General features: G+C 47.4%; 1 protein-coding gene across 2 annotated transcripts in view; it reads left to right on the top strand.

Moving 5' to 3' along the window:
• Positions 1-24271, top strand: part of CTH (cystathionine gamma-lyase) — a 40355-nt gene that overhangs the window by 5442 nt on the left and 10642 nt on the right. Inside the window, exons 1-3 of one of the 2 annotated variants that reach the window (XM_075615832.1) lie at positions 2632-3035; positions 13597-13912; positions 19071-19152. In XM_075615832.1, coding sequence (XP_075471947.1) covers positions 13736-13912; positions 19071-19152 — 259 coding nt within the window. In that variant the 5' untranslated portion in view covers positions 2632-3035; positions 13597-13735. Of the gene's footprint in view, positions 1-2631; positions 3036-13596; positions 13913-19070; positions 19153-24271 lie in introns of those variants that run through there. The other variant, XM_075615834.1, reaches the window with a different exon arrangement.

Raw genomic sequence — 24271 nt, 5'->3', positions numbered from 1 at the left:
TCAACCTGCAGTGGGAGGTACAGATGTGAGGGACCGTGGGTCCATTCTCTGTGTCCCCCGGTAGTAGGAGGGACTATGTGTCCTTTCTGTGTGTATAACCCTGCAGTAGGAAGGACAGGTGTGAGTGACAATATCCTGTCTGTGTCACCCTGATGTGTGAGGGACAGATATAAGCTGCTGTGGGTCCATTCTCTCTGTCACCCTGCAGTGAGATGGACAGATGTGAGTGACTATGGGTCCTTTCTGTCTGTGTCCCCCTGCAGTGAGATGGACAGATGTGAGTGACTATGGGTCCTTTCTGTCTGTGTCCCCCTGCAGTGGGAGGGACAGATGTGAGGGGCTGTGTGTCCTCTGTGTCCCCCTGCAGTGGGAGTCACAGATGTTAGGGTCTGTGTGTCCTGTCTGTGTATCCCTGCAGTGGGAGGGACAGATGTGAGGGGCTGTGTGTCCTGCCTGTCTATCCCTGCAGTGGGAGGGACAGATATGAAGGGCTGTGTGTCCTGTCTGTCTATCCCTGCAGTGGGAGGGACAGATATGAGGGGCTGTGTTTGCAATCACCACACATGTCTATCTGTGATGTGATGTCTCTTTCTCTCTCCGCAACTTCACTGATTGAGATTGGCCGTCTCTTGTCATGTCGTCTCTCTTGTCTGCAGAGTCTTCTGGGAGTTGTAGTCCTGCTTCTCTTCCTTTACAATGTTATTTACAGACATGTGAACTACAAGTCCCAGAATCCCGTGTAAAACTAACATCATAATGTTTAAAGCAATCAACACAGAGCTGTGGTAAGCACAACCCTCCCCCTCCCACACAAGGCTGCAGCAAGTTATTCTGTTTTCTGAAATGCTTAAAGCACTCACATTCACGTGAGCACGTCACTGCCGTCCAGACCACACGCCCACCCGGAGATTTCAGGGACAAACCCGTAGCCCGGAGAAGGCGATGCCAAACCCGAAGTCTCCGGGTGAAACCCCGGATGGGGAGGGGGGGGGGGGGGTGTGCCGGGGGGCGTGTGATGTCACTTGAGCGGTTCATCATCATTGGCTGAACCGCGCACATGACCCGGCCGTCGCGCGGCAAATTCAAACAAGTTTGTCTCGCCACGCATCGGCGCTCTTGTGCACACGCGATCTATGGACATGCGCATTGGCCTCCAGTAGTTTGTATTTGGAGCGAGCGATGTCACTTGCGCCATCGGATCCACTATGGCCACGGCCTTACACTTGACGTAGATATGGGGTGGCTAGCCTGCGGACCACATAATGCTCCGGAAGAGAGAGGGGGGGGGGGAAAGACACAATAGAAATATGGACGAGGAGAAGCCAGAGCGACCTCTAACCAGCTCCAGCCCTGAGCTAGCATTGACCAGTGACCCCTGGTGGGCTCCAAAGCAGCACAGGGTACAGTGAGTATACACCCTGACTGCTGGGGGCTCCATGTGGTGATGGCTGTGTAGACAGGAGAGCAAGGTAGGGGCAAGCACACCACTGCCCCCTTTTCCCCTACTGCCTTCCCTTTCCCCCCTGTCATCCCACCTGCCCCTATCACCCTCGCCAACCACTGCCCCGTCATCCCCTTGTACCAACTGCTCCACCTCCCCTGTCACTCCAACGGTCCCCCTCCACATGCTTTGGGATACTTATGTAACCAGGTCCCCTCTGGTCCCCCAGTTCTCCGGTTTCCCTCTCCCTTACCTCCGCTGCCGCGGGTGATGTTGCGGGGAGGTGTGGGTGGCAATGGGCTCACGGGAGGCTCCGGCGGCTCCCGGTTAAGTGCGCGGCCATGTTGGAAGGATGGGCGAACGCGCTTAGGTAGACCGGCGGCCATTTCACAGTCGCGCATGCGCAGGACACGGCGCGAGGCGGCAACCAGAAATGCTCCGCGGGGACTACAACTCCCAGCAGCCCTTGGGCTGCAATACCACCTGGTCTAACACAGCCAATAGGGCTGCAGCAATCCCCTGCGGCGAGATTAGAGACATTTCGCGTGCTTGGGCGCATGAGGCAGTCGGGAACAGGACAGAGAGGGTGAAGGTAATGTCCAGGGAGCAGTGCTTCCCTGGACTAGGTCAAATTTCCACCCCAGGTCCAAGATAGATCCCCCGACTCACTGTAGATGGTGTATGCTGCAGGGAAAGGACTTAGATAGGGACCCTTCCCCAGTAGTGTGTCAGTGAGAGACAGCAGCAGGACATTGCACCTGAAGATGAAGTGCGGCCTGAAGTCTGTGAGCAGAGTAAGGCCACATTATCAGAGACTATATTAAAGGGGTACAATCCAGCTGGAAGCCCCTCCAGGGCATCTGCCCAGGGATCCACTCAATAGAGGAGCTGGTGGATTGCAGTGTAGGACCATGTAGCGGATCCTCGGAGTCTCCTACTAAGTTGCCTGGTCTGGACTGAGACCAGGGAGGTATTATCCACGTGCACCAACGGGCCCCAGCACACAAAGGGAAGCGCGCTACCCCATACACATACTCTTTGGGGAGGGACTGGCTTGTGGACACTACGGGGCTAAGTGCCAAGGCACTCCAGGATTTTGGGGGTTCCACCCGGGAGGTGTTATTGGTTGGGAAAGGCCTTGCAGGGTCGTGTTATGTTGGATGATATATATATATTCATATGTGCTTCGTAAACACTGTTATAACATACTTGTGTGTAATTATTGTGTATATTGGTTCCGGTGAGGGGCTCATCCCACTACGAGGGATCCCTCGCCGGTGGAGGCACTGCATCGAGAAGATAAGTATACCCCAGGCTCCCAGTGGCGGAGGCTCAGACCTCCTGATAGCCAAATAGGTGACAGCAGCACTGGTAGCTACGTTATCCAGGGGGGTAACAAGGCTACACTTACATAATACCTTAAAGCAGCAATTCCCCCTCCTCCCCCCAAATATAATTTTTGTAAACGTACCCGATGTGGAGAATGGCAGAACATTGCAGCCTGATGATGTGTGTCTTTCTATTGGCTGCTGGAACGAAGGGTCCCTGGAGATCGGAGGACCACGTGTCAGCTCTGGGGGACCTCGGGGTTCAGGTAAGCTAACAACAAAAATATTGCATGCAGGAGGGATCCTTGGTTTAAAAATCGAAGACATTGTTTTGATATGATAATTGAACCAGATTTTAATGGAATCAAATCATCTAACGATATGTCATTTGCATAAATGAAGCATGGATAGGTTCAAAGAATGAAGGGTTATACTGCCACCTAGTTTCGTAGGTAAATATTAACGTGCAATAAGTAAACGATATTCTGTCAGCAGTGATTATTTCCCAAGAAAATGTAGAAATGCGAGGTCATAACCCTGAGTTAATTTAATAAATATGGCAAAGTTAGTACTTTAAAAGGACAAACTATTGAAGCATGTGATAATCTGGGAAGGGGAAATATATTAATAGTGGATAACAAGTTGAAATAATTTGAAAGTTTGTCTTATTACTTAAATATATATAGCACTTAAAAATGAATTACAATAAAGTACAAGCAGACACAATTAACACAAACATTCTCCGTCATTGTTAAGCTATTTTAAATCTTTTGTCACAGACAGAATAAATGCTTTTCACCATTGTCTCTTAGCACAGGGGTGCGCAAACTTGTTTGCGCCCCCTGCCTGCTCTCTGCCCCCCAACTTTCTCCCCCCCCCTTTCTGCCGGCATTGGTGGCGTTGCGTTGCCATTTGACTCCGCGTTGTCATGGTGGCGCGTCGCCAGAACCCACCGGAGAGAATGTAATAGACATACAGAAGCCTCGTGCGTCACCCCGACAATTTTATTTAAATGTTGTGAGGAAGAGCGTGGGGCCTCTCTAAACACCCCCCACCCCTCCCCCTTCCAGCATACAGTGCTTCCACTGCAGCCAGGGATTCTGGGAAATGACCTGCAAATGAGCACACAACATCACCTTTTACTTAATGTGCAGTTTAACAGGAACTCCCATAAGCTTATACCTGCCGTATTACATACCTTTTCAGCAAAGCCTGGGTTACAGAAGTGCAAACCTACCCACGGACAACTATTTTGACCCTTTGGGTCTCTTCTAAGAAAATTCACAATCTTGGTCACTGTAATGAGCCCATTAACACTGTTTTTTTTTGTTGTTTTTTTTAAACCTTACATCTCTTAAAATAGTTCCTACATCTGTTGGCAACAGTGTCTCCAACGAGGCCCCCTACACTAAATACAATTCATAATGTTGGCTATTTTATTTTACAATACATTTTGTGAACAGGCAATTTGTAAAAAGAAAAAAAAAAAATATATATATATATATATAATTTGGATCTGTTAGTGGGACTGACGCTTAGAAAGTTGTTTGAACCTTGAAGAAGTCAAACTGGAAGTGTTGGATAATGTTACAGCAAAATCAATGAAAATAAGCTGTGAAGCTTTACTTTGCACGCTCCCACTACAAGTTGTAACTTGTAACAGGAGAGGTGTTTTTGATAATCTGATAATCTAAAACTACACAGTGTTTGAAAGTTTCATAGCAAGAGATTGATGTTGGTCTTGGTTATGGAATGATCATTCATTAAGATCACAATGCAATAGTAATATCGGTAAAATTATTTAAAGGGAAAAAAACAACTGTTTAAAGAAAGTAGAATTGAACGTTACCTGTGGTAAAACCCATATAACGAATGCTTTCCTATTTGAAGAAAAATGTAGATTGATATAAATAATGAACTCCTTTGCAGCCATATGGGCCTGCAGGTCATAGCAGTCCCTGTCAGTGAAGGGGTAAGGACCTCTAACATATTTTCCGGGGCCAAGGACAAGAGTTTCGACAGGCCGCCCCACCTCCCGTGTTGGTGGTCTTGCGAGCCCCCCATGTCACACTTAGTGAGCCCCCTCCTCTATTTTCCCCCTTGTTGCAGGGTACATGCAATTACACACGTGGGTTTCTTTACAAGGCTGTTTTATTTTGCCTTGAAAAATATACAGCACACAAAACAAAAATAGCTCTTTTTCAGCAACAAACGAAAATGGCTTTTCCTTCAGCAAACCGAACAAAACAGTTTCTCTTTAGCAGACAGTTTATATATATGCAGATACCCTTTTTCTATGCAGGGGACAGACAGTTCACAGTTTCACTACTTTGCTACTCAGACCTTGTTTTCAGGAATCACTTTAGCAGCTTACTCCTCTCTCATCAACAGCCTCCATCTGTCTACAGCCTGGGTTTTAACACACCTTGATTAGGCAGCTGGGATCCAACTAATTATCCTGAGGTTCCCAGCTGAAGTTAACCTAGTCAGTGCTGCACTGCAGACTAGACATAGGTTTTCCAGGCATATAACTGGTGGCTTTTGTTTACCCTGTCACATTCCTCCCCTGTTAGTTTGTGGCTGGGGCTACGCACGGCTGAAGCCCGACCATCCACCCCTTCTCTAGAAAAGAAGTCAGCATTTGCGTTCTCTTTTCTCGGCCTATGCTGAATCTCAAATGAGAAGGGTTGGAGGGCCATATACCACCTAGTCAATCTAGCATTGGAATCCTTTATGCTATTTAACCACTTCAGTGGAGCATGATCCGTCACCAAAGTAAAATGGACTCCTGCCAGGTAATGCCTCAAAGCCTCGATTGCCTACTTTACTGTGAGGCACTCTTTCTCAATCACTGAGTAGTTTTTTTCCCCTTGGGAACAATTTCCTACTCAGGAAAAGGATAGGATGTTCAACTCCCTCAAACTGTTGTGACAACACTGCCCCTAGCCCTATCTCTGATGCATCTGTTTGCACTATAAAAGGGCTGTTGAAGTCTGGGCTTCTAAGGATGGGACCCTCTGATAGACACCTTTTTATGTCCTCAAAGGCTCTATGACAATCCCTTGACCACACCACTTGTGTAGGGGCACACTTTATTGTGAGGTCCGTTAAAGGGGCTGCCACTTCCGAATAGTTGGGGATGAACCGCCGGTAGTACCCTGCTAAACCCAGCAGAGAGCGTACCTGCGTTTTTGTTTGGGGGGTTGGAACTTCTTTCAGGGCAGCTACCTTGTCGGCTAGTGGCCTTACTTTTCCACCTCCCACTGCATACCCTAAGTATTTGGTTTCCGCTTTACCCAAGGCACATTTCTTAGGGTTGGCTGTGAGCCCTGCCTCTCTTAGAGATTTGAGGACCGCTTTCAGCCTATTTAGATGGGCCCGCCAGTGTTTACTATAAATGACAATGTCATCTAGGTAGGCTGCGGCATAAGTCCTATGGGGCCAGTATCTTATCCATGAGTCTCTGAAATTTGGCTGGGGCTCCATGCAGTCCAAATGGCATTGTCACAAACTGGTATAAACCCATGGGAGTGGCAAAGGCTGTTTTGCATTTGGACTTTTCCTCTAAGGGTATTTGCCAGTATCCTTTTGTCAAGTCCAACGTGGATATATATTCCGTGTTACCAAGGGAGTCAATTAATTTGTCCACCCTTGGCATCGGATATGCGTCAAACTTGGATACCGCATTGACCTTTCGGAGGTCCACACAAAATCTTACCTTCCCATCGGGTTTAGGGACCATAATTAGTGGACTACACCACTCACTGCATGATTCCTCAATCACTCCTAAGTGTAACATTTCTTGTACCTCCTTCTCTACCAGAGCCCTACGACTTTCAGGCAACCTATAAGGACGGGAACGTACTTTTACCCCAGGTGCTGTCTCGATTGCATGGGAAATTAAGTTAGTTTGTCCTGGTAAGTCAGAAAAAACATCCTGGAATTGAGTAATTATTGCTAACAAGTCCCCTTTTTGTTCAGAGGACAACTGTTTACCCATTGGGATTTTATCGTCACTCACGATGTTCTCCCGTGGAGGCTGAGGACCCAAGTCCGTTTCCTCCTCCACCGGGTGGATGAATAGAGACCGCTGCATCTTCCAGGGTTTCAGCAAGTTCACATGGTAAATTTGTTTACCCTTCCTGGACCCTGGTTGAGCGATCTCGTAATCCACATCACCCATACGGCAGAGTACTTCGAATGGGCCCTGCCATTTGGCCAGGAGTTTACTCTCACAACTGGGTAACAATAACATCACCTGGTCTCCTGGGTGAAACACTCTCATGCGAGCATTCTGATTGTAATTTCTCTCCTGACTGTCCTGGGCTGATCTAAGATTCTCCCTGGCAAAATGGCCGACCACATCTAGGCGCTTCATAAGGTCTAGTACATATTGCAGGGTATTCTTAGAAGGGGACTGCTGTTCCTCCCAGGACTCCTTTAGGAGGTCTAGGATACACCGGGGTTGGCGGCCATAGAGCAATTCAAATGGAGAGAATCCCGTGGAGGCCTGGGGAACTTCCCGCACTGCAAACAGCAGAAAAGGGAGAAGTTCATCCCAGGCTCTCTTCTCTGAATCTACAAATTTCCTCAGCATCCCTTTTAGAGTTCGGTAAAATCTTTCCAGCAATCCGTCAGTCTGTGGATGGTAGACCGATGTCCGAACAGACTTGACCTCTAGTAACTTTAAGACATCCTGCATCAGTTTAGCCATGAAATTTGTACCTTGGTTTGTCAACATAACCTGGGGAAGTCCAACCCGTGAGAACAGTTCCAACAACTTGTTGGCTACTTGCTTCGCCGTTGCTGTTCTCGGGGAACGCCTCAGGATATCTTGTCGCATAATCAACTATTACAAGGATAAACCTGTGTCCTTTCGCAGAAGGTTCTAGAGGTCCTACCAAGTCTACCCCAATCCTCTCAAAGGGAACTGACACCAAGGGTAGAGGAACCAAAGGGGCTGGTTTTTGTCCTTTTGGACTAGTTAGCTGGCACTCCGGACATGCCGCACATAGCTTAGCAATATCACTATGCATCCCTGGCCAATAGAATCGGGATGAAATACGGTCCAATGTTTTATCCCTGCCCAGGTGACCACCCCAAGGGACAGTATGGGCTAGAGTGAACACAGATTTAACAAACGCCTTGGGAACCAATATCTGTCTGGTGACCTCCCCTGTTTGTGTCTGCCTATTCACCCTATATAGGATATCATTTGATAGCTCAAAATGGGGGAATACTATCACCCCCTGTGCATCTAAAATCTGTTCATCAATTTTCACCACCTTGTCATACTGTCTAGCAAGGACTGGGTCTTCCCTTTGCTTCTGGCGAAAGTCAGGGAGATACAGGTCTGGTAAATCTCCAGGGCCCATATCCCCCTCCCTTTGGCCATCCCCAGCCATCACTTGTGACCTCTGACTACTAGAATGGTCACCTTGAGACCCAGATTTCTGCAACCAGTCCTGTTTGTCCATGCGTCTTTGCTTCCAAGTCTTTTGAACCTGGTGTCTACTGGGAAAAAGGTCTGCCGAGAAGGGGAACAGTTTGCCAGGGTTCTCCTGAGCCCTAGAAGGAGGCTCCTCGTGAAAGACTGGGGCCATTAGGTCCGAAAAGAAAGGCCAGTCCCAACCGAGCACAACGGGGGCAGGGAGCCAAGGAGCGACTCCTACTTCAAGGTAAGCCTCCTGACCTTTTACCTGTAGCCGGATTTTGGCCGTCGGATAGCGTTTTACATCGCCGTGTATACATTCTATGCTCCATGGGGAGTCAAAAGAACACACGTTGGGCGGTAACAGTTCCTGGAGGACCAGAGTTTTCCCAGAGCCCGAATCTACAAGGGCCTGGACGTTTTTTCCCTCAATCAGGGCTGGAAGTAGCCAGGGCTTGTAATTTTCCCCAGTAAAAGCCGAGGCGACGGTTCTGCTGAATGAACAATCCATCAGTGGACAGTCCACATACTGGTGGCCTTGTTCTCCGCAGGCGGAACATGGGGAGGGTTGCCTCGCAGGAGGGGGCTGTGGATAGCGCTCCGCTGGACCGGTTACTGGAGACCAGGCATCTGGTGGGTCCTGTGGGCGACGTCCTCGGAAGTTCCTCTCACTTTGCGACGAGCCGACATCCGGAAGGAGATGAGGGTCTCTGCGGGGACCAGCATTTGGACTCCGTCCTTGCTGGAACGACTGCTCCTTCCATTGGACTTGGCGGTTCCGTGACGGGCCGTAGGTTCCCCATTGATCCGACCTCCCTCTTTGGGCGTCCGCTAGTGCCGGTGGAGTCGGGTCCAGGACACTCGCCTGCTGCTCAGCCCCAAGGAAGTTCTCCACGAGTCGGACCGCCAAAGCTAGGGTTTCAGCAGCGTGGCGTTTTACCCACGAGCGTGCGGAAGGGGGTATTATTTGTAGAAATTGTTCCAAAACCACCTGCTCAAGAATTGCCTCCTTAGTGCACTCCTCGGGTTGTATCCAGCGTGTACATAAGTCCAATAATCGCTGAGCGAGGACCCGGGGTCTCATCTTAGCGGTGTACTTCATGTTCCGGAACTGCTGCCGGTAGGTCTCTGGGGTCAGACCTAAGCGATCCAGTATGGCGGCTTTTACTTGGCGGTAGTCCATTGCCTGATCTGCTGGGAGACCCTGATATGAGGCCTGGGCTTCTCCTATGAGGAGCGGGGCCAAAGCAGTTGCCCAGCGATCTGTAGCCCAGCCCTGAGCTTCGGCGACTCTTTCAAAAGTCAGTAAAAAAGCCTCTGGATCCTCGTTCGGAGCCATTTTCCTCAGGAGTATCGGGGGTCTGCTTGCAAGTTCTGGACTGTCAGAGCCCTGGAATTGGGTCAGCAGCTTGGCCATTCGCTCCTCCTGTGCTGCCTGCTGCTGGGTTAGGAGCTGGGTTTGCTGCTGCAAAAGTCTTTCATCTCTCTCTGCTTGCAGCCGGGCCTGCTCCTGCATTAACTGTCCCTGCTGTTTGGTCTGCTCGCACAAAAACTCTTAAAAAAATTCTTCCATTTTTTTCATTCTTGTGTGTATGTATGGCCCTTTAACTGCAGGGGCCTTTCAAAATCCTTCCCAATTCTTGACACCATATGTTGCAGGGTACATGCAACTACACACGTGGGTTTCTTGACAAGGCTGTTTTATTTTGCCTTGAAAAATATACAGCACACAAAACAAAAATAGCTCTTTTTCAGCAACAAACGAAAATGGCTTTTCCTTCAGCAAACCGAACAAAACAGTTTCTCTTTAGCAGACAGTTTATATATATGCAGATACCCTTTTTCTATGCAGGGGACAGACAGTTCACAGTTTCACTACTTTGCTACTCAGACCTTGTTTTCAGGAATCACTTTAGCAGCTTACTCCTCTCTCATCAACAGCCTCCATCTGTCTACAGCCTGGGTTTTAACACACCTTGATTAGGCAGCTAGGATCGAACTAATTATCCTGAGGTTCCCAGCTGAAGTTAACCTAGTCAGTGCTGCACTGCAGACTAGACATAGGTTTTCCAGGCATATAACTGGTGGCTTTTGTTTACCCTGTCACACCCCTCTTCTATGTATTCCCTCCCGTCTCACTCTTACCCCCTCTCTTCCTTACTCTTCCCCCCCCCTTGTCCCTCTCTCTTTCTCACTCCCCCACTCTCTTGCTCCCACTCTCTCTTACACCCCCTCTCTCCTCACTCTCCCCCCTCCATCAATTACCCCCTCTCACTCAATTTCTTCTCCCTCAATCCCCCCACCTCACATTCATTCCCTACTCAAGTTACACCTCACACACACACAAAATACATACAAAAAAACTCCACCCCAAATACAAACACCACCCCCCCAAATACATACAATCCCCCCCTCAACCCCCACAAATACATACAAAACACGTACCTTCGGGGTGGTCTCAGACCTCTGGTGCCCCGGCTCTCCCCCCATTGCTGTGGATCTCTTGTCGGGTTTCCCCCTCTCCGACGCTGTTCGGGCCTGCCTCTCTCTCACTGTCCTGCGCCGAGCCTCTCTCCCTCATTGTCCCGTGCCGGGTCTCCCTCTCATGCCGGTGCGTGCGTCGATGTCAGAGAGAGGCCTTGCACGGGACAGTGAGGGAGGCCCGCAGCTGGGGAGAGCCGGGGCTCAGTGGGCTGACATAGCAGTGTATGTGCACTACATGAGCAGGGGCCCAGCTATCTGAGAGAGCTTCTAGTTCCCTACACTCCCATCCGCTCACTTCCATCTGCAGATGTAGGACTCCTAATAGTTCCCAGAATCTCCTTAACTTCCTTTGGGGCCTGAGCTTTTAGCCTCGCTGCTCCCACTCTCTTGAGCAGTCTGCCACATACAGTTTGAGAGGCCCCGTCTTGGAAATCTATAAAAACAAACAGTCTCAAGACCTACAGTACCTGTTTATCCCGGCATTTAATTAATGAACCACAACCTGTCTAGAATTTTAATAGCTACAGTACCGTCCCATCCTGTATTGTATATTTCCATGTGTTTGGTCTCTTAAATGTGTTCTTCTTTTCCCCTTTTGTAATTGTGAAGTGCTTTGAGTCCCATTGGGAGAAAAGTGCTTTATTTCTAAAGTTATTATTACATGCAATGCAGTTTCATGCTTTAGGCTGTGCCTATAGTGCCGTCGCCACCGGCGAAAGTTTTGTTTCGCCAGGCAACAGGATCGCGGGATTCCGGTAATTTGATTTGTTCAAGGGCCGTCACGTGACGCGACGGCCCTTGAAAAATCAAAATTTGCCGCCTTCAGGTTTTCGCGACGTCGCTCTGTCGCTTGTCGCTCCCGCGTGCACTATAAGCGCACGCGGCGGCAATGTATTTGTTTTCGGGCACTATAAGCGCGGCCTTAATGGTAAAGTCGTATAATTATGATGTCACCCAATAAAACCTCCTAATGCTCTGTACATTGACTCTTACTTTTCATTTTTATGGGTATACATCAGAGTTTTTGTTGTATTGAGATCTTTACTACAGTGTGGAAGAAGAAAGGGAAGTTTACTGTAAATCCGAAGCAGCATGGTTAGGAGTGGAATGGGAGGCAAGTCACAGCATGGAGGAATTTTGCATAGCTGAAAATATGGAAACATAAACACTGGACAAACAATACAAAACAATAGACAAACACAAGCAAGGCTGAAAGAATAAAGAGAGTTCATTTAATAAAACATATATTTAAAATAACAAAATAGAACAATGGCAGGTGACTGGTCCGGTCTGGTAAAACCGGAATCCTACTCACAAGATGTTGGAGTAAATGCGCATTGATTGGGAGGTGTTGATGCAGGAGCTGCTCCAAACGCTGTCACTCACTCCTGGACTGGAAATCCGTCACGGGGGTTGGGTCTTGGAGAAAAACCGCCTCTTCCTGCTGCTACAATGCGATTCGACACTAACGAGTAGCCTGCACTCTGTTCAGTGATAACTCTGTGATACTGCCCAACGCGTTTCGTGCGCATGCGTACAGGGCATTTGATTATAAACTTGTCCAAATAGCCAAGCCAGGAGTAGGAAGCAGAGTTAGTGGATGGAGGAAGTCTAGTGCTGGAAGCTCACATAGTCTGACACACCGGAAACACTCGTGTTAGCTGTTATGTGATTGGAGGAGTAACCTGACCGAAGACGATGCGGAGCGCAAGGAACATATACCACGTAACATCTTGCTGTGGATCCTAGAAGTACAAGATTGGAAACAAATTTCTTGCACTTCAATCCAATTGGATTTTGTACAGACTACATTTGGACTTTTTAGGTGTCGGTTTGTATTGTTGTTTTGTGATTCTACTGACTGTGTCTTGGGTCAGTTATTCTTGGCAGCCTTGCCTTAAAACTTTAAGTTTTTTTGTGTAAACATTTGCACTATATAAACTTTTCATTTCATTAATTTATTTCAGCTTATAGCGCTAATTGCACCAACTTTTTTCTTTTATAGTTGAAAATATTATGCACGCTGTTGTAGACGTATTGGACCTTAACTAGTGGTAACGTCTCAATGACTGTGTGGGTTTCCTTCTTACCTTGTCACCTAAGCTCTGACGTGGCCTTGGGCAAAAATTAACACTGTTTTTTTCTCCGCTGCTTAGTTTGTTTAAAGCTGCCACACAAACAATGTCAGAAATGTTGGAAACTGGCACAAATTATAATCGTTCTTTCTTGTGACTGAAGACCGGGAGTTACTGCTGTCTTGAATCACTGAACCATAATTGCCCATTTCCCCACTTTGAACAAAATTTCACTTGTCATGAAATTATTAATTGGTGGAAAGCTCACTGCGGAATTGTTGTGCAGTCAGATTAACACAGTATGGAGGAGATCTACTGGAAGGGAAATAGAGACATTTCCAAGGCAAAAAATAATAATAGCAGGAGTCCAAGTGCCAAACAGCTATACCATGCAAAAGTTGCCCTTAGTGCAGTTTTCCAACTGGAACTGTTGTAATCTTTAATTTCCAGTCTGTTTGTGGATTTACCCTTTAAATCTCTTTAGTGATTTTGGATTAGTGTATAATTAGCTATGCGTTATTGCAACATACACTCATATATGCCAACTGTAATAAAATAATCTTGTTAAATACAGGATATCTCCAAATTGGTACCTTGGGTTGTTATCAGAGAGGTTTCACAACTAATAGTGAGGGCACGTTGCACTGTGTAAAGCCAATGCAGGACCCATACAGCTGTTAATAACTCTGCTCTTCAACCTATTAAACAGAGCCAGGCAATGTTATATGTCGTCAGTTTTACCATTGAGTGATTGTTGGTGATAGAAACCCAGTCAGCCTGGAAGCAGAGCTTTATTCCGTTTATACTGGGTGACTTTTCAACACGTTTGTATTGCAGTGGCAACGCCTCCAGCCTCAGCCAATGAGTCCCTGTGCTGCTGGTCAGCAGCACATAAAGGCGGAGCAAAGTACTGTACTTTATTACAACAGAGCTGCAGTCACACAGAGCCACAGCTGGATCTGCGGGAACCGACACCATGCAGCCCCCAGGAGACAGGCAGGATCCCAACGAAGGATTCTTACAGGGATTCAAGCACTTCGCTACCCATGCTATTCACACGGGCCAGGAGCCGGAGCAATGGAACTCTATGGCAGTCGTGCCACCTATTTCACTCTCTACCACTTTCAAGCAGCATGGTCCAGGGGAATACACGGTAGGTTTGTCTGCGTTGTACATGTGCCAGCTGTAAGGAGCCCCACAGGCTGGCAATATATCAATGAGATAACTCTGAATCGGGGGTGCTCAACCCCCTCCCCGCTCCCCCAACTGGTCAGTTTTTTTTAGGCTATCTCAGGTTCAGCACAGGCTTGAGGACTGGCGTTGAGCACCCCTGAAGTCTGAATGAGTATAAATGCCCCGTGTATGTTGTTGAGGCCGTTTCCTGATCTGACAGCAGTAGAGGTGCCAGGACTTTCTACTGCTGCGCTGCCTTTCCCTTTAAACAATGACGCGTTTGCTTATGAAAAGGATGTAATTGACATGTAAGCAGCTTGGAGGGACACAGGTGATGCAATGTTACATTGAGCAAAATAGAATTGCTTAGTCACTATATCAGGGCATTTAAGCTGGGTGTGTAGTGAGGGGAAGCGCTTCCCCTCCCAAAGCAGAATTTCTTACTCACATACTGTAATTATGAATTAAGTTAATTACTTTCATTCAATGTTTTCAGTGTGTTTAAAAGGATAACGTATCTAACTTTAACATCCACATTTTCATACTTTTTCATTTTTTATTTTAAAGAAATATTTTTTTTGTATTAGATTTGTTCTTAACGTTTTAAGCTTTGATAAAAAAAAGCACAATCATAACTTCTATAATTTAAAAAAAAAAAAGGCTCAAAACTAGCCTCATTATGGGGTTTGTTTAATCTGAATTTTAAAGGTATGTTCAAGGTTCCACATTAAAATTAAAAGCGCACAGAGACAATTTCAATAAAAGAAAGCGGTACACAAAACGCGTAGAGTTGGCGTTCAGTAACACCTGAGACGACAGACGCCAGCATCCTGCACTCCCCCACGGGGACACCGTGATCAGCTGCCTGTGATTGTAGTTGTGGCTGCTCTGGCTAATCACCAGGACTTTGTTTATGTTTTAAGGTTACTGTTTCCCCATTCCCCTCCCTCCCTGTGTGTGTCTATCCACTTGCTGAAGTTTACATCTGTGACCTGACAGGTAAATCTGAACGTTTTTTTTTATTGTAAGTTTTGTGACTTGTTATTTTTTACATAAATTACCGCTTTGTTATTGAAATTCTCTCTCTGCGCTTTTAATTTTAGTGTTTTAGCTGTGACCCCCGTTGATCACGGGAGGAGCATTAAGCTGTGTAAGGAATCCGGGAGCGTGTCCCTCGCGGCGTGTTCCCTCACCTGAAGCTCCACCCACCTCCGCGCCGCTTACAGAGCGCGCGCCCATGGAGCTCCTTGTACCCAGCCACGGAGGTTGGCTCCGCCCCCCGCCTGCGACGCGCGTCTGTCACCCACGGCGTGCACACGTGACATCGTGCACTGCTCCCCAGCTGCGAGGCAAGTATCTCCAACCTGTCCCCTGCACCTTGCAGCCAATCTCTGCCTCCGCGAAGGCCGCGCCTCCGCTCCTCCCCTCTGTCTGATTCGCCCAGCTCTCTGTCTAACATTGCTGAGCATAGTTCATGGTAGCCTTGTGCTTTCCAGTTCTGTTCCTAGCCTCTGCCTTGTTCCCTTGATCTCACGTGTACTGAGCCAGCTTGACTTTGGACCCCACTCTAGATAACGACCCCGGCGTGCCTCTGACTACCCACTCTCTCCAATCCAGACCCGGGTACGATGACTCTCCACCCTCCAGACGCGCCTCCGCTGCTGTGGGTGCACAGTTTTTTTTTATACTTTCCCAACTCCGTACTGGGGTCCCACCTTGTTCGTGGTGAGCGTAAGCGTTATGAGCTGCAGGAGAGATCAGGAACCATAAAGAGAACAGACAGTCAGTGCGCACTTACTACCTAAAGCAATGTTCAAGGTTCCATGTCAAACATTAACTACCTGCAGTAAGTTCCAAACATATCTTAGATCATTAATATTCAATAGGGTGGACCTTGAATATGGACCTTGAATATAGCGCTAAATATAGTTATAAACTTAAAGGAACATTCCAGATTGGAGTGTTCTTATTGGGTTTTTTAGTGGGAGGGAGGTGAGGGGGAAGAAATACTAAAGTTTTTTTTTGTTATTTGGAAATTACATTGAATTAACTGCCTTTTGTAACGCTTGTGCTCACCATGAACAAGGCGGGGCCCCGGTACTGAGGTGGGAAGAGTGTAAACGCCACCCACAGCAACAAGGGCACGTCTGGAGAGTGGATGGTCAAGGTATCCGGGTCGGGGTTGGAGATTATAAGGAGAGTCTTGATACTTGTCAAGGGTAGGAGACAGTAGAATAGTTGATGTCCGGGTGCCGTGGTCAGAGGTAAGCCGGGGTCAGTAGTCCAGAGAAGCGGAGTCCAAGAGTCAAGCCGGGTCGGTACACTGGCAGTCAAACTGTAAACAGGGCAAGGCAAAGATGGGAACAGCAATTCTACAAAGAACTATGCTCAGCCAAAGTGCCAGTGGCAAAGCTGAGCATATATAAGGGAAGAGATCCAATCAGACAGCGGAGGTGCGGAGGTGCGGCCTCAGCGGCGGTAGGGATAGGTGGAGCGGTGCAGGAGACGGGTGGGAGTGTTTAGGTGATCGGTGGATGTTGACACGCAGCTAGGCAGTGGTGCACATGCGTCACGTGTGCGCGCGGCGACGTGAACGGGAGGCGGAGCCAGTCCCCATGATGTCATGAGTACCTCCGTGTGCGCTGGTGATGTCAGCGCAGCTTCTTTAGGTTGCAGGTAAGGAAGGAGCGCACCGCGGGGGACGCGTACCCCGATTCCTTGCACCTTTTTACCAAAGGGGTATATATTCAGTTGTGACTCAGCGCAACATAAATTCTACACGTGTGTGCCAGATTAATAACATGCCCAAAAATGTGGTACCACCCATGCTTCTGTCTCTTGCAGCTTATTTACATTGTTACATGCGTTTTTAAGCCATTCAGTGCTGAAATGCCAGAGGAATGCATTGTTTGGCGTTCCAGCACTGAAAGAATTGAGGATTATGTCCCATATTTGCTATGCAATAAGCAGGGGCGGATTGTACATACCTGATGGCCCAGGGCGATTCCTTGAAGACCGACCTCCCCCCTCCTGCAGCATCATTTGACGTCAGTTTTCCATGACAAGGCAACGCTGCAGGAGGGGGGCCACTACGCAGAAGGTAAGGACCCCCTCCCCCTCTCTCTCACCAGCACACACACACGCTTACCTTGGGGCAATGAACGGTCCGGGTACTCTGCAGCTCCCTCCTCTGTGGAACTTGGATCCTGGGGCCGACAGGAGGAGGGAGAGTAAGGCCTGGGACCCGCTGCGCCCGGCGGCGCGGGCGGCTGCACGAGCTTTCCACACCAGCAGGGGAATCCTCCCGAGCCGGTCCCGGTCCCCCCTGGCTGCACAGCTCACTACACGCTGTGACGCGTCAGCCGCTAGGGGATTCAAGAGAATTGTAATCCCAAGCGGCGACGCGTCACGTGGTGTGGCTGTGAGCCAATGAGGAGGGGAGGCTTCGGGAGGAGGAGAGGCTTCGGGGAGCGGGTAGGAGTGTGGAGGGAAAGCAGCGTGAGTGCCTGTCTGTGTTTGTGTATGTGTGTGCCTGAGTGCGTGAGCGCCTGCCTCTGTGTGTGTGTGTGTGTGTGCCTGCGTGTGTGTGTGTTGCTTTTGATTACCTTCCATCAGCAGCTCCAGCCCGAGCCCGTGGAGGGAGGGGGGGGGAGAGTAGCGGGTCCCTCCGCTCAAGCCTCCCACTCCCGCCCACCTCCCGCTCCCTATAGACCGCATATCGCGGTCTGTGTCTGTCAGCGCCCCGCCTGTCTGCAGTGCGGGCGCGCTGACTGAGGGAGTGGGGCCTTAGCCTAATACAGGCGGCCAGGGAGCTACAGCACCGGACCACCAGGGCAACCCCAATCGCCCGATAGGGAAATCCACCCATGGCAATAAAATACTTTACAGGGCTAGAAGATCGCCCTACACACAAAGGTCGCGTCCATATAGCACACGCGTGGCACGAACAGACCGCACCTCTGAGGCAGGCCATGGAGCGCGCGACGGCGTTTTGAGACGATTTTAAAAAAATATGATTTTTGTTGTGCGACGGCCGGGTCACATAAGCGGCTCAGCCAATGAGGGCGAACCGCTCACGTGAAGTTATGACCACGCCTCCTCGTCGCGGTGGGTCAAAGACCGCTCGGCCGAAAGGCGCGCGGGACGCCATCCTCGTCGTCGCGCGCCCACTATATCCAAGGCTTTAGAAGTGTTCTCCGAGAGCTGATGTTGATCAGATTGGATGTCCTGGTCACTTACCGTGAACTCTGCACCCACAAGTCTGCAGTTTCCAGAACTCAAGAAGTCCTAAAACAAGACATGTTTTTTTTCGTGACAGAAGAAGATCCCGTAATACGTACTAAAACTTGATACAATCTGCAGGTCTTTTCTTTCTCTAGGCAGCTGGATAATAAACTAAAAAAAATATATAGGAGATTAAAAATCAATCCTGATTTCTCAGTTTGAACCGTGAACACAATTTTGACAATGACACATAATGATACCAGTCAGCAAACCACAAAATGGGTGCACAACATTGAAAATGAACATAAAATGAATTTGTTTTTTTGTAAAGCTTTCTTTCTCCTAAAATTAGAACATTAAAATGTTACCTCTCTAGTGAATACATATGTTTTATGCATTTGGTCTTAAAATAGCTGCACAGGCTTAGTCTTTGAAGACTTAATTTCCTCAAGGGGCTGTAATATTGAGCGCTTGCCATTTCCACATGTGAATGTTGCAGACTGTAACTTGTATCACCTGATCTCTCGGCTTCTGGAATGTTGATGTGATTGCTGCTGTGATCCACCCAAAAACATTCACGGTGTCAATGGCTTTTATTGCATTCACAATTATGCTCAGATGTTTATTTCAATGGAATGCCACAAACCATGAATAAGTAAATCAAAAACTATACAGAAACATGGTTAAAACTTTAGAATATATCTCTAACGTAATACCTTACTGCAAACACAGTTTCAAAGGAATGAATAGTACAATATAATTTATGAAATATAAATGACGACAAGGAATTGCATTCACTGTATTGCAGTCAGTAAAATATAGTTTTGAAATGTACCCCATAGACTAAATGCATGTAATCTTTCCCATTTTCAATTAAAATGCATTATTGAATGACTTGTAATTAATTCTTACAGGGTTATGAATATAGTCGCAGTGGAAATCCAACAAGAAATTGTCTGGAGAAATCAGTTGCTGCCTTGGATGGGGCCAAATACAGTAAGATGTCCATATTAAGTTGATGCATCCAGGTTTCCTTGTTAACAGTTTCAGTTGTTGCTAGAACTACACGAAACTGTCAAGATTCGGTTCCCAAAATTAATTCCACACACCAATATCCGCATTTCATGCTTGACGATCCAGGCGGATTCATTCAAATTCAAGAGAGACAGTTTGTGTGTATCCCTCTGCTGAAAAAGGAGCACTCCTAAGCGATATATGCTAAAGGCTATGTAAAGTATATTTCAATGAGTCCCGTCCCACACTTCCTAAAGATTTCCATACCAACTATATAGAGTTCATAATAAGCCTAAGGCACCAACCTAAGGACTAGAGTCATGTCATATCCAACAGGCCAAGAAGCCTCAACCACTGCTTTTCTAGGCCACAGCACCAGGGTTTGCCACCTTCTACGGAAGGCCAACCCGGAGAAAAAGGTGTAAAAAAAAAAAAAAAAAAAATTCACTTGGTGCGGTGGCGTCTACCGGCATCCAACTGCAGTGAACATGGTACGTGTTGTCGCGCAGCTTCCCATGGCAACCGCGCAGCCATGTTCACTGCCGTTGGAGGGGGACTTGCAGGAGGATGCCGGAGATGCCGATGCAACCGGAGATTGACAGGCTAAACCCGTAGCCCCGGAGGTAAGTGCCAAGAACCCAGAGACTCCGGGTCAAACCTGGAGAGGTGGCAACCCTGCACAGCACTAACGGCATGCGCTAAACCAGCTGATCATACTTTGGAGCTGCTCACACATGTAGCTAATCTGGCTATTGGCATATCCCAGGTGTGCTCCACAAGGAACATTTAACTGTCAAGCAGGACGTGGAAGTGGTCTGCTTTTAATGGAAGCCGAGGGGGGAGTGATCTACTACAAGTATATGCACTCATTGTGGTGCTACACGACAAAAATGGCTACGGTACAACAGAACAGGGACACAAATATTCACGGTTTCATCTGAAAGTGCCAGACACATACTGAATTGAAATACTTTATTTTACAATAAATAAAAACTCTAACTGCAGGAAGTGATTCCACCTGCTTCCCACGGCACACACGGTGTTATTGGGTTGACAAGTCTATGGTGTCAGAATCAGAAATTGAGCCGACACAATCTCAGTGTGAGCTAAATCAGCTGATGGTTAGCAGTGCACACTGTCTACTAACAGCATACCTCCAAGGGATATCTATTCTGTTGATTTTATATTTGTAACCTTAAAAGCGCTTCAGGCACAAAGTAATAATATGTACTGAGGCCAGATGACGTTAACAAAATATGGGCTACCTCATTCTACAGGGTTAAAAGAAATTGGTGCCACCTCTGCTGCTCTAGGGATTATAACTGCAGGTACACAAGCAAGCGCTATTATTATTTGTAGACTAATATTCTTGGTACCATCTGGATGTTATACATTTTCATCTTTAGTCCAGATCTGTACAATCTTATTTATATAGATTGTACAGGAGGCATTACATTGTCACCAGGAGGATCCCTTTAAGCTAATTTCTGCTGTTTAACCCAGGCTGTGCTATAAATGATGTGAAAGTGTGTGTGTCCAGCAAACCTACTCACGGACATCTGTTTCAATTTTTTGGATCATCATCTATTTAAAAAAAAAAAAAATTGTGTTAGAAAGCCGCTGGTACGAGTCCTGCAGCTCGGCATTGACAGCTGACTTGCTGCAGCTCTGCAAAAGCCTATTGTAATGTGTTATAAATGTTAGATATAGTTTTTTATTTTATTTTTTATTGTTGTACTAGAAATGTAAATGGTATAATGATCATTGTACTGTTAAATGTAACGTAATGTCTGATTCTCCAACACGATCATAATATTAATGAAAGGCATCTGGCAACACACATTTCACATATGTTCGAATAATAATAAACTGTACACTCTATAACATACAGAAGTTTCTTGGGTGGCGGTGCAGCTGCCTTTGAAAAATCGTGGGACCAAAATTGCAAGTAAACTGGGTACAAAACGTTTATTTAGCACATAAAAAACAGCAGCAGACAAACTCTGACGCGTTTCAGCCGACAAGGGCCTTTGTCAAAGAGCCCTTGGCGGCTGAAACGTGTCAGAGTTTGTCTGTTGCTGTTTTTTATGTGCTAAATAAACGTTTTGTACCCAGTTTACTTGCAATTTTGGTCCCACGATTTTTCAAAGACGGCTGCACCGCCACCCAAGAAACTTCTGCATTGTATACCAACCCGGTAGGAGCACGCCCTACAGCACCTGGATCTCAAGAGACTTGTGAGTTTCCTTTTTCCTATTTGCACTTTACCCATGGCCTGTGACACCCATACAAAATATACCTTATACAGAGGTTAGTGGGAGTCCACAAAGAGTGGCTTTAAGGGTTACTAGTGGCAAGGATATAACTACATTGTGCTGTATGATTTGGAAGCAATTCAATGTTTGTACTGCATGGCTGTTCCCTGTGAGCATTGCATAGGAACGCCTGCTCCTATTCCTTCACATTCACTCTATAACATACACCTTTTTAGAAAAACAAATATATTTGGTTGATCAACAGGTGAGGGCTCTTTTTAATTCGTACCTCCAAAGGGGCCAGATAAGAGAACATTTAGTAGTATGGCCACCAGCTTTGTGTAATGTCATTACATGGCTTACGCCTCGAGTTGGACCCCTCTCCCATTCCCACATCCACCAGGGCTCGAGGGATACCCTCAGCTCGTGCTCATCTAGCCATTCAGTACCTGGCTGCGTCCATGCTTCCTGCTAGCGAGCAGGAGACGGAGCGCTGTGACATTGCGCTTGCTGGCAGCAGAAGCGATTCCTGTCCCGTAGCTAGGCTTGTTTAGGGGGGCGTGGCCGTGACGTCACTGAGCTGGTTCACCCACATTGTGCGAACCGCTCACATAACCCGGCCATTGCGTGGCGGAGACAAAAATGCACCGTAGATATTCCTATTGGCCCAATGGAACTCATCGCCCAGCATGCACGCTTGAGCACTCCGTGAGCATGGACGCAGCCTCCGTCAGAATGCACAGTGCCCCCATTGGAAGGTCACCAGCAACCAACCGAACCTAGTCTGGAATGATGCTGCCTTCCACAAAATTCCACCTGGAAGGTCGCCACCAATCCAGCCGCAGCAGCCTGGAATGATACCACCTTCCCCAAATAAAATACTTCCAAGGTCTGCGACCTGCCTCCAGGAGCCAATACTGACTGAGTCCCCCTCCCAGAGTACAAAAAGTGAAGAATGCGCGACACACCACCGGACCGAAAAATAAATGAACTGGAGAGAGGGTAACTACAAAATTAGCTTTTAATAATTCATCTGATCAACAGGCCGGCAAAAAAACGGATCCTTGGGAGTCTTGATAAAGTGCACGAAACATGTCGGCTCCGTTGTTTTGCCGGTCTGTTGATCAGATGAATTATTAAAAGCTAATTTTGTAGTTGCCCTCTCTCCAGTTCATTTATTTTTTCGTTCCGGTGGTGTCGCGCATTCTTCACTTTTTGTACTATCTACCCAGCGAGCAGCACACCAAAGGTACCTTGCAGCAACTCACGGGACCAGGGTTGGACTGATGCACCCTTTCACAACCGTGAGTCTACACTTTGCAATTTTTGAGGATATAGTCTATGATATGTAGGGGGACAAGCAAGTCTACGGTGATTGATTTCGACGATAACTAGGTGCCTTTCTATGTGGACATTTATAGCTGATTTGTGAAAGCTCCCTAACAGAGCAGATCCAGCCAGGCACCATCTTCTTCTACATGTATATGCTGTAAACCCTGAGACTTATCATTCACATCAAATCATAAGTGGAGCTGCTAAGGATACCCTTTCTATTCAAGATTTAAGGAATTGGATATTACTGCAGGGTTTCTGGATTCAAACATGCAGTGCCTTAAATATAGTGTTGGGATTGCTTTTTGGAGCCCCGGACTTGGTCTTTGGACTGTTTATTTATTTTGCCCTCACAGAGTAACATCACTCCCACCAACACATACCCCAAGCTGCGACGGCACAAAGCAAAATCCCTATCTTTTCTTCCAATGCTGACATCTCTGATGCTGAAAACAGGGAGGGAGGGTGGGACTTTGTGCCAGTAGATCCTGGAAGAGGAAGCTAGGATCTCTCCCCCTTGCCTTAAGTACCCCTTCCTTAACCCCTCCCCCTGGCCTGACATCATAGCACCTTAGGGGAGGGGCCCCTCGGCCTTGCGTCATGCCACCCCTTCCATACAAGTCCCCACCCCTTCCATACAAGTCCAGGGCTCGCTATCCATTTTAAAGACTTGAACATTATTATATTTCAACAATTTGCATGCATTTGTAACCTCTGTACCATATATTATATTTACATGACCTTTTAATTTGCAAGCATGTTTCAGGGAGAAAAACTGGCATTGGCTGGCTATGCAACTAACATGGTAAAAACGAAAAAAACAGTGGTTAGGGTCATTACAAACATCATCGTATCTTTTAAAATTCCATGCTAGGTGCTGAGCATATATATCTTTGTCCATGACGTTCGTCTCTATTGGGATCCATCATATGTCATTTTGAGTGTAATATATTACTGTACTCTGACCAGTTTCCCAGACTGCAAATGCTGTGCTTTGGTGGCTCAGTGATGCAGCTCAGCGTCGTTTTCTTGATGCATAACGTAGTTGAGTATTTGGGGAAATAGACGTTTCCCTTTGGAAGAGCGCTTCAAAGGAAACGTAAAAAGATTACAGTTTATTAGAACAGAGACCTCCTCTGCGTTTTTCACCCTTCGGTGCTTGTGTGAGAAACGCGTTTTGAGTTCTGTTTGACATGTTCTCATTGTTCTAATAAATTGTAATCTTTTTACTGAACCTGGTCTTTTCAAGTTTCTTTTGAAGCGCTATTCCACTTCTATTTGCCTACCTATATAGCTAGTGTGAAATAACCAGGAGCAGAGAGTCCAAGCATCACATCAAGGCACATTATGGGCTTCATTTCACGCTGGCGGCACATCACCCCGCGCTGCTGTGGCATGTCCCCGCCCGCTGGTACATCTCTCTCCATGTCCCGCTGGTACATCTCTCTCCCCCGCTGGCACATCTCACATCACACACCGAGACACAGAGGCGCACACACAGCCCCGATCCAGGC

Source organism: Ascaphus truei, chromosome 10, assembly GCF_040206685.1.
Source record: "Ascaphus truei isolate aAscTru1 chromosome 10, aAscTru1.hap1, whole genome shotgun sequence".
In the NCBI taxonomy this organism is placed as follows: Eukaryota; Metazoa; Chordata; class Amphibia; order Anura; family Ascaphidae; genus Ascaphus; species Ascaphus truei.
Note: the sequence above shows the minus strand (reverse complement) of the source record. Positions and strands in the feature narration are given on the sequence as shown.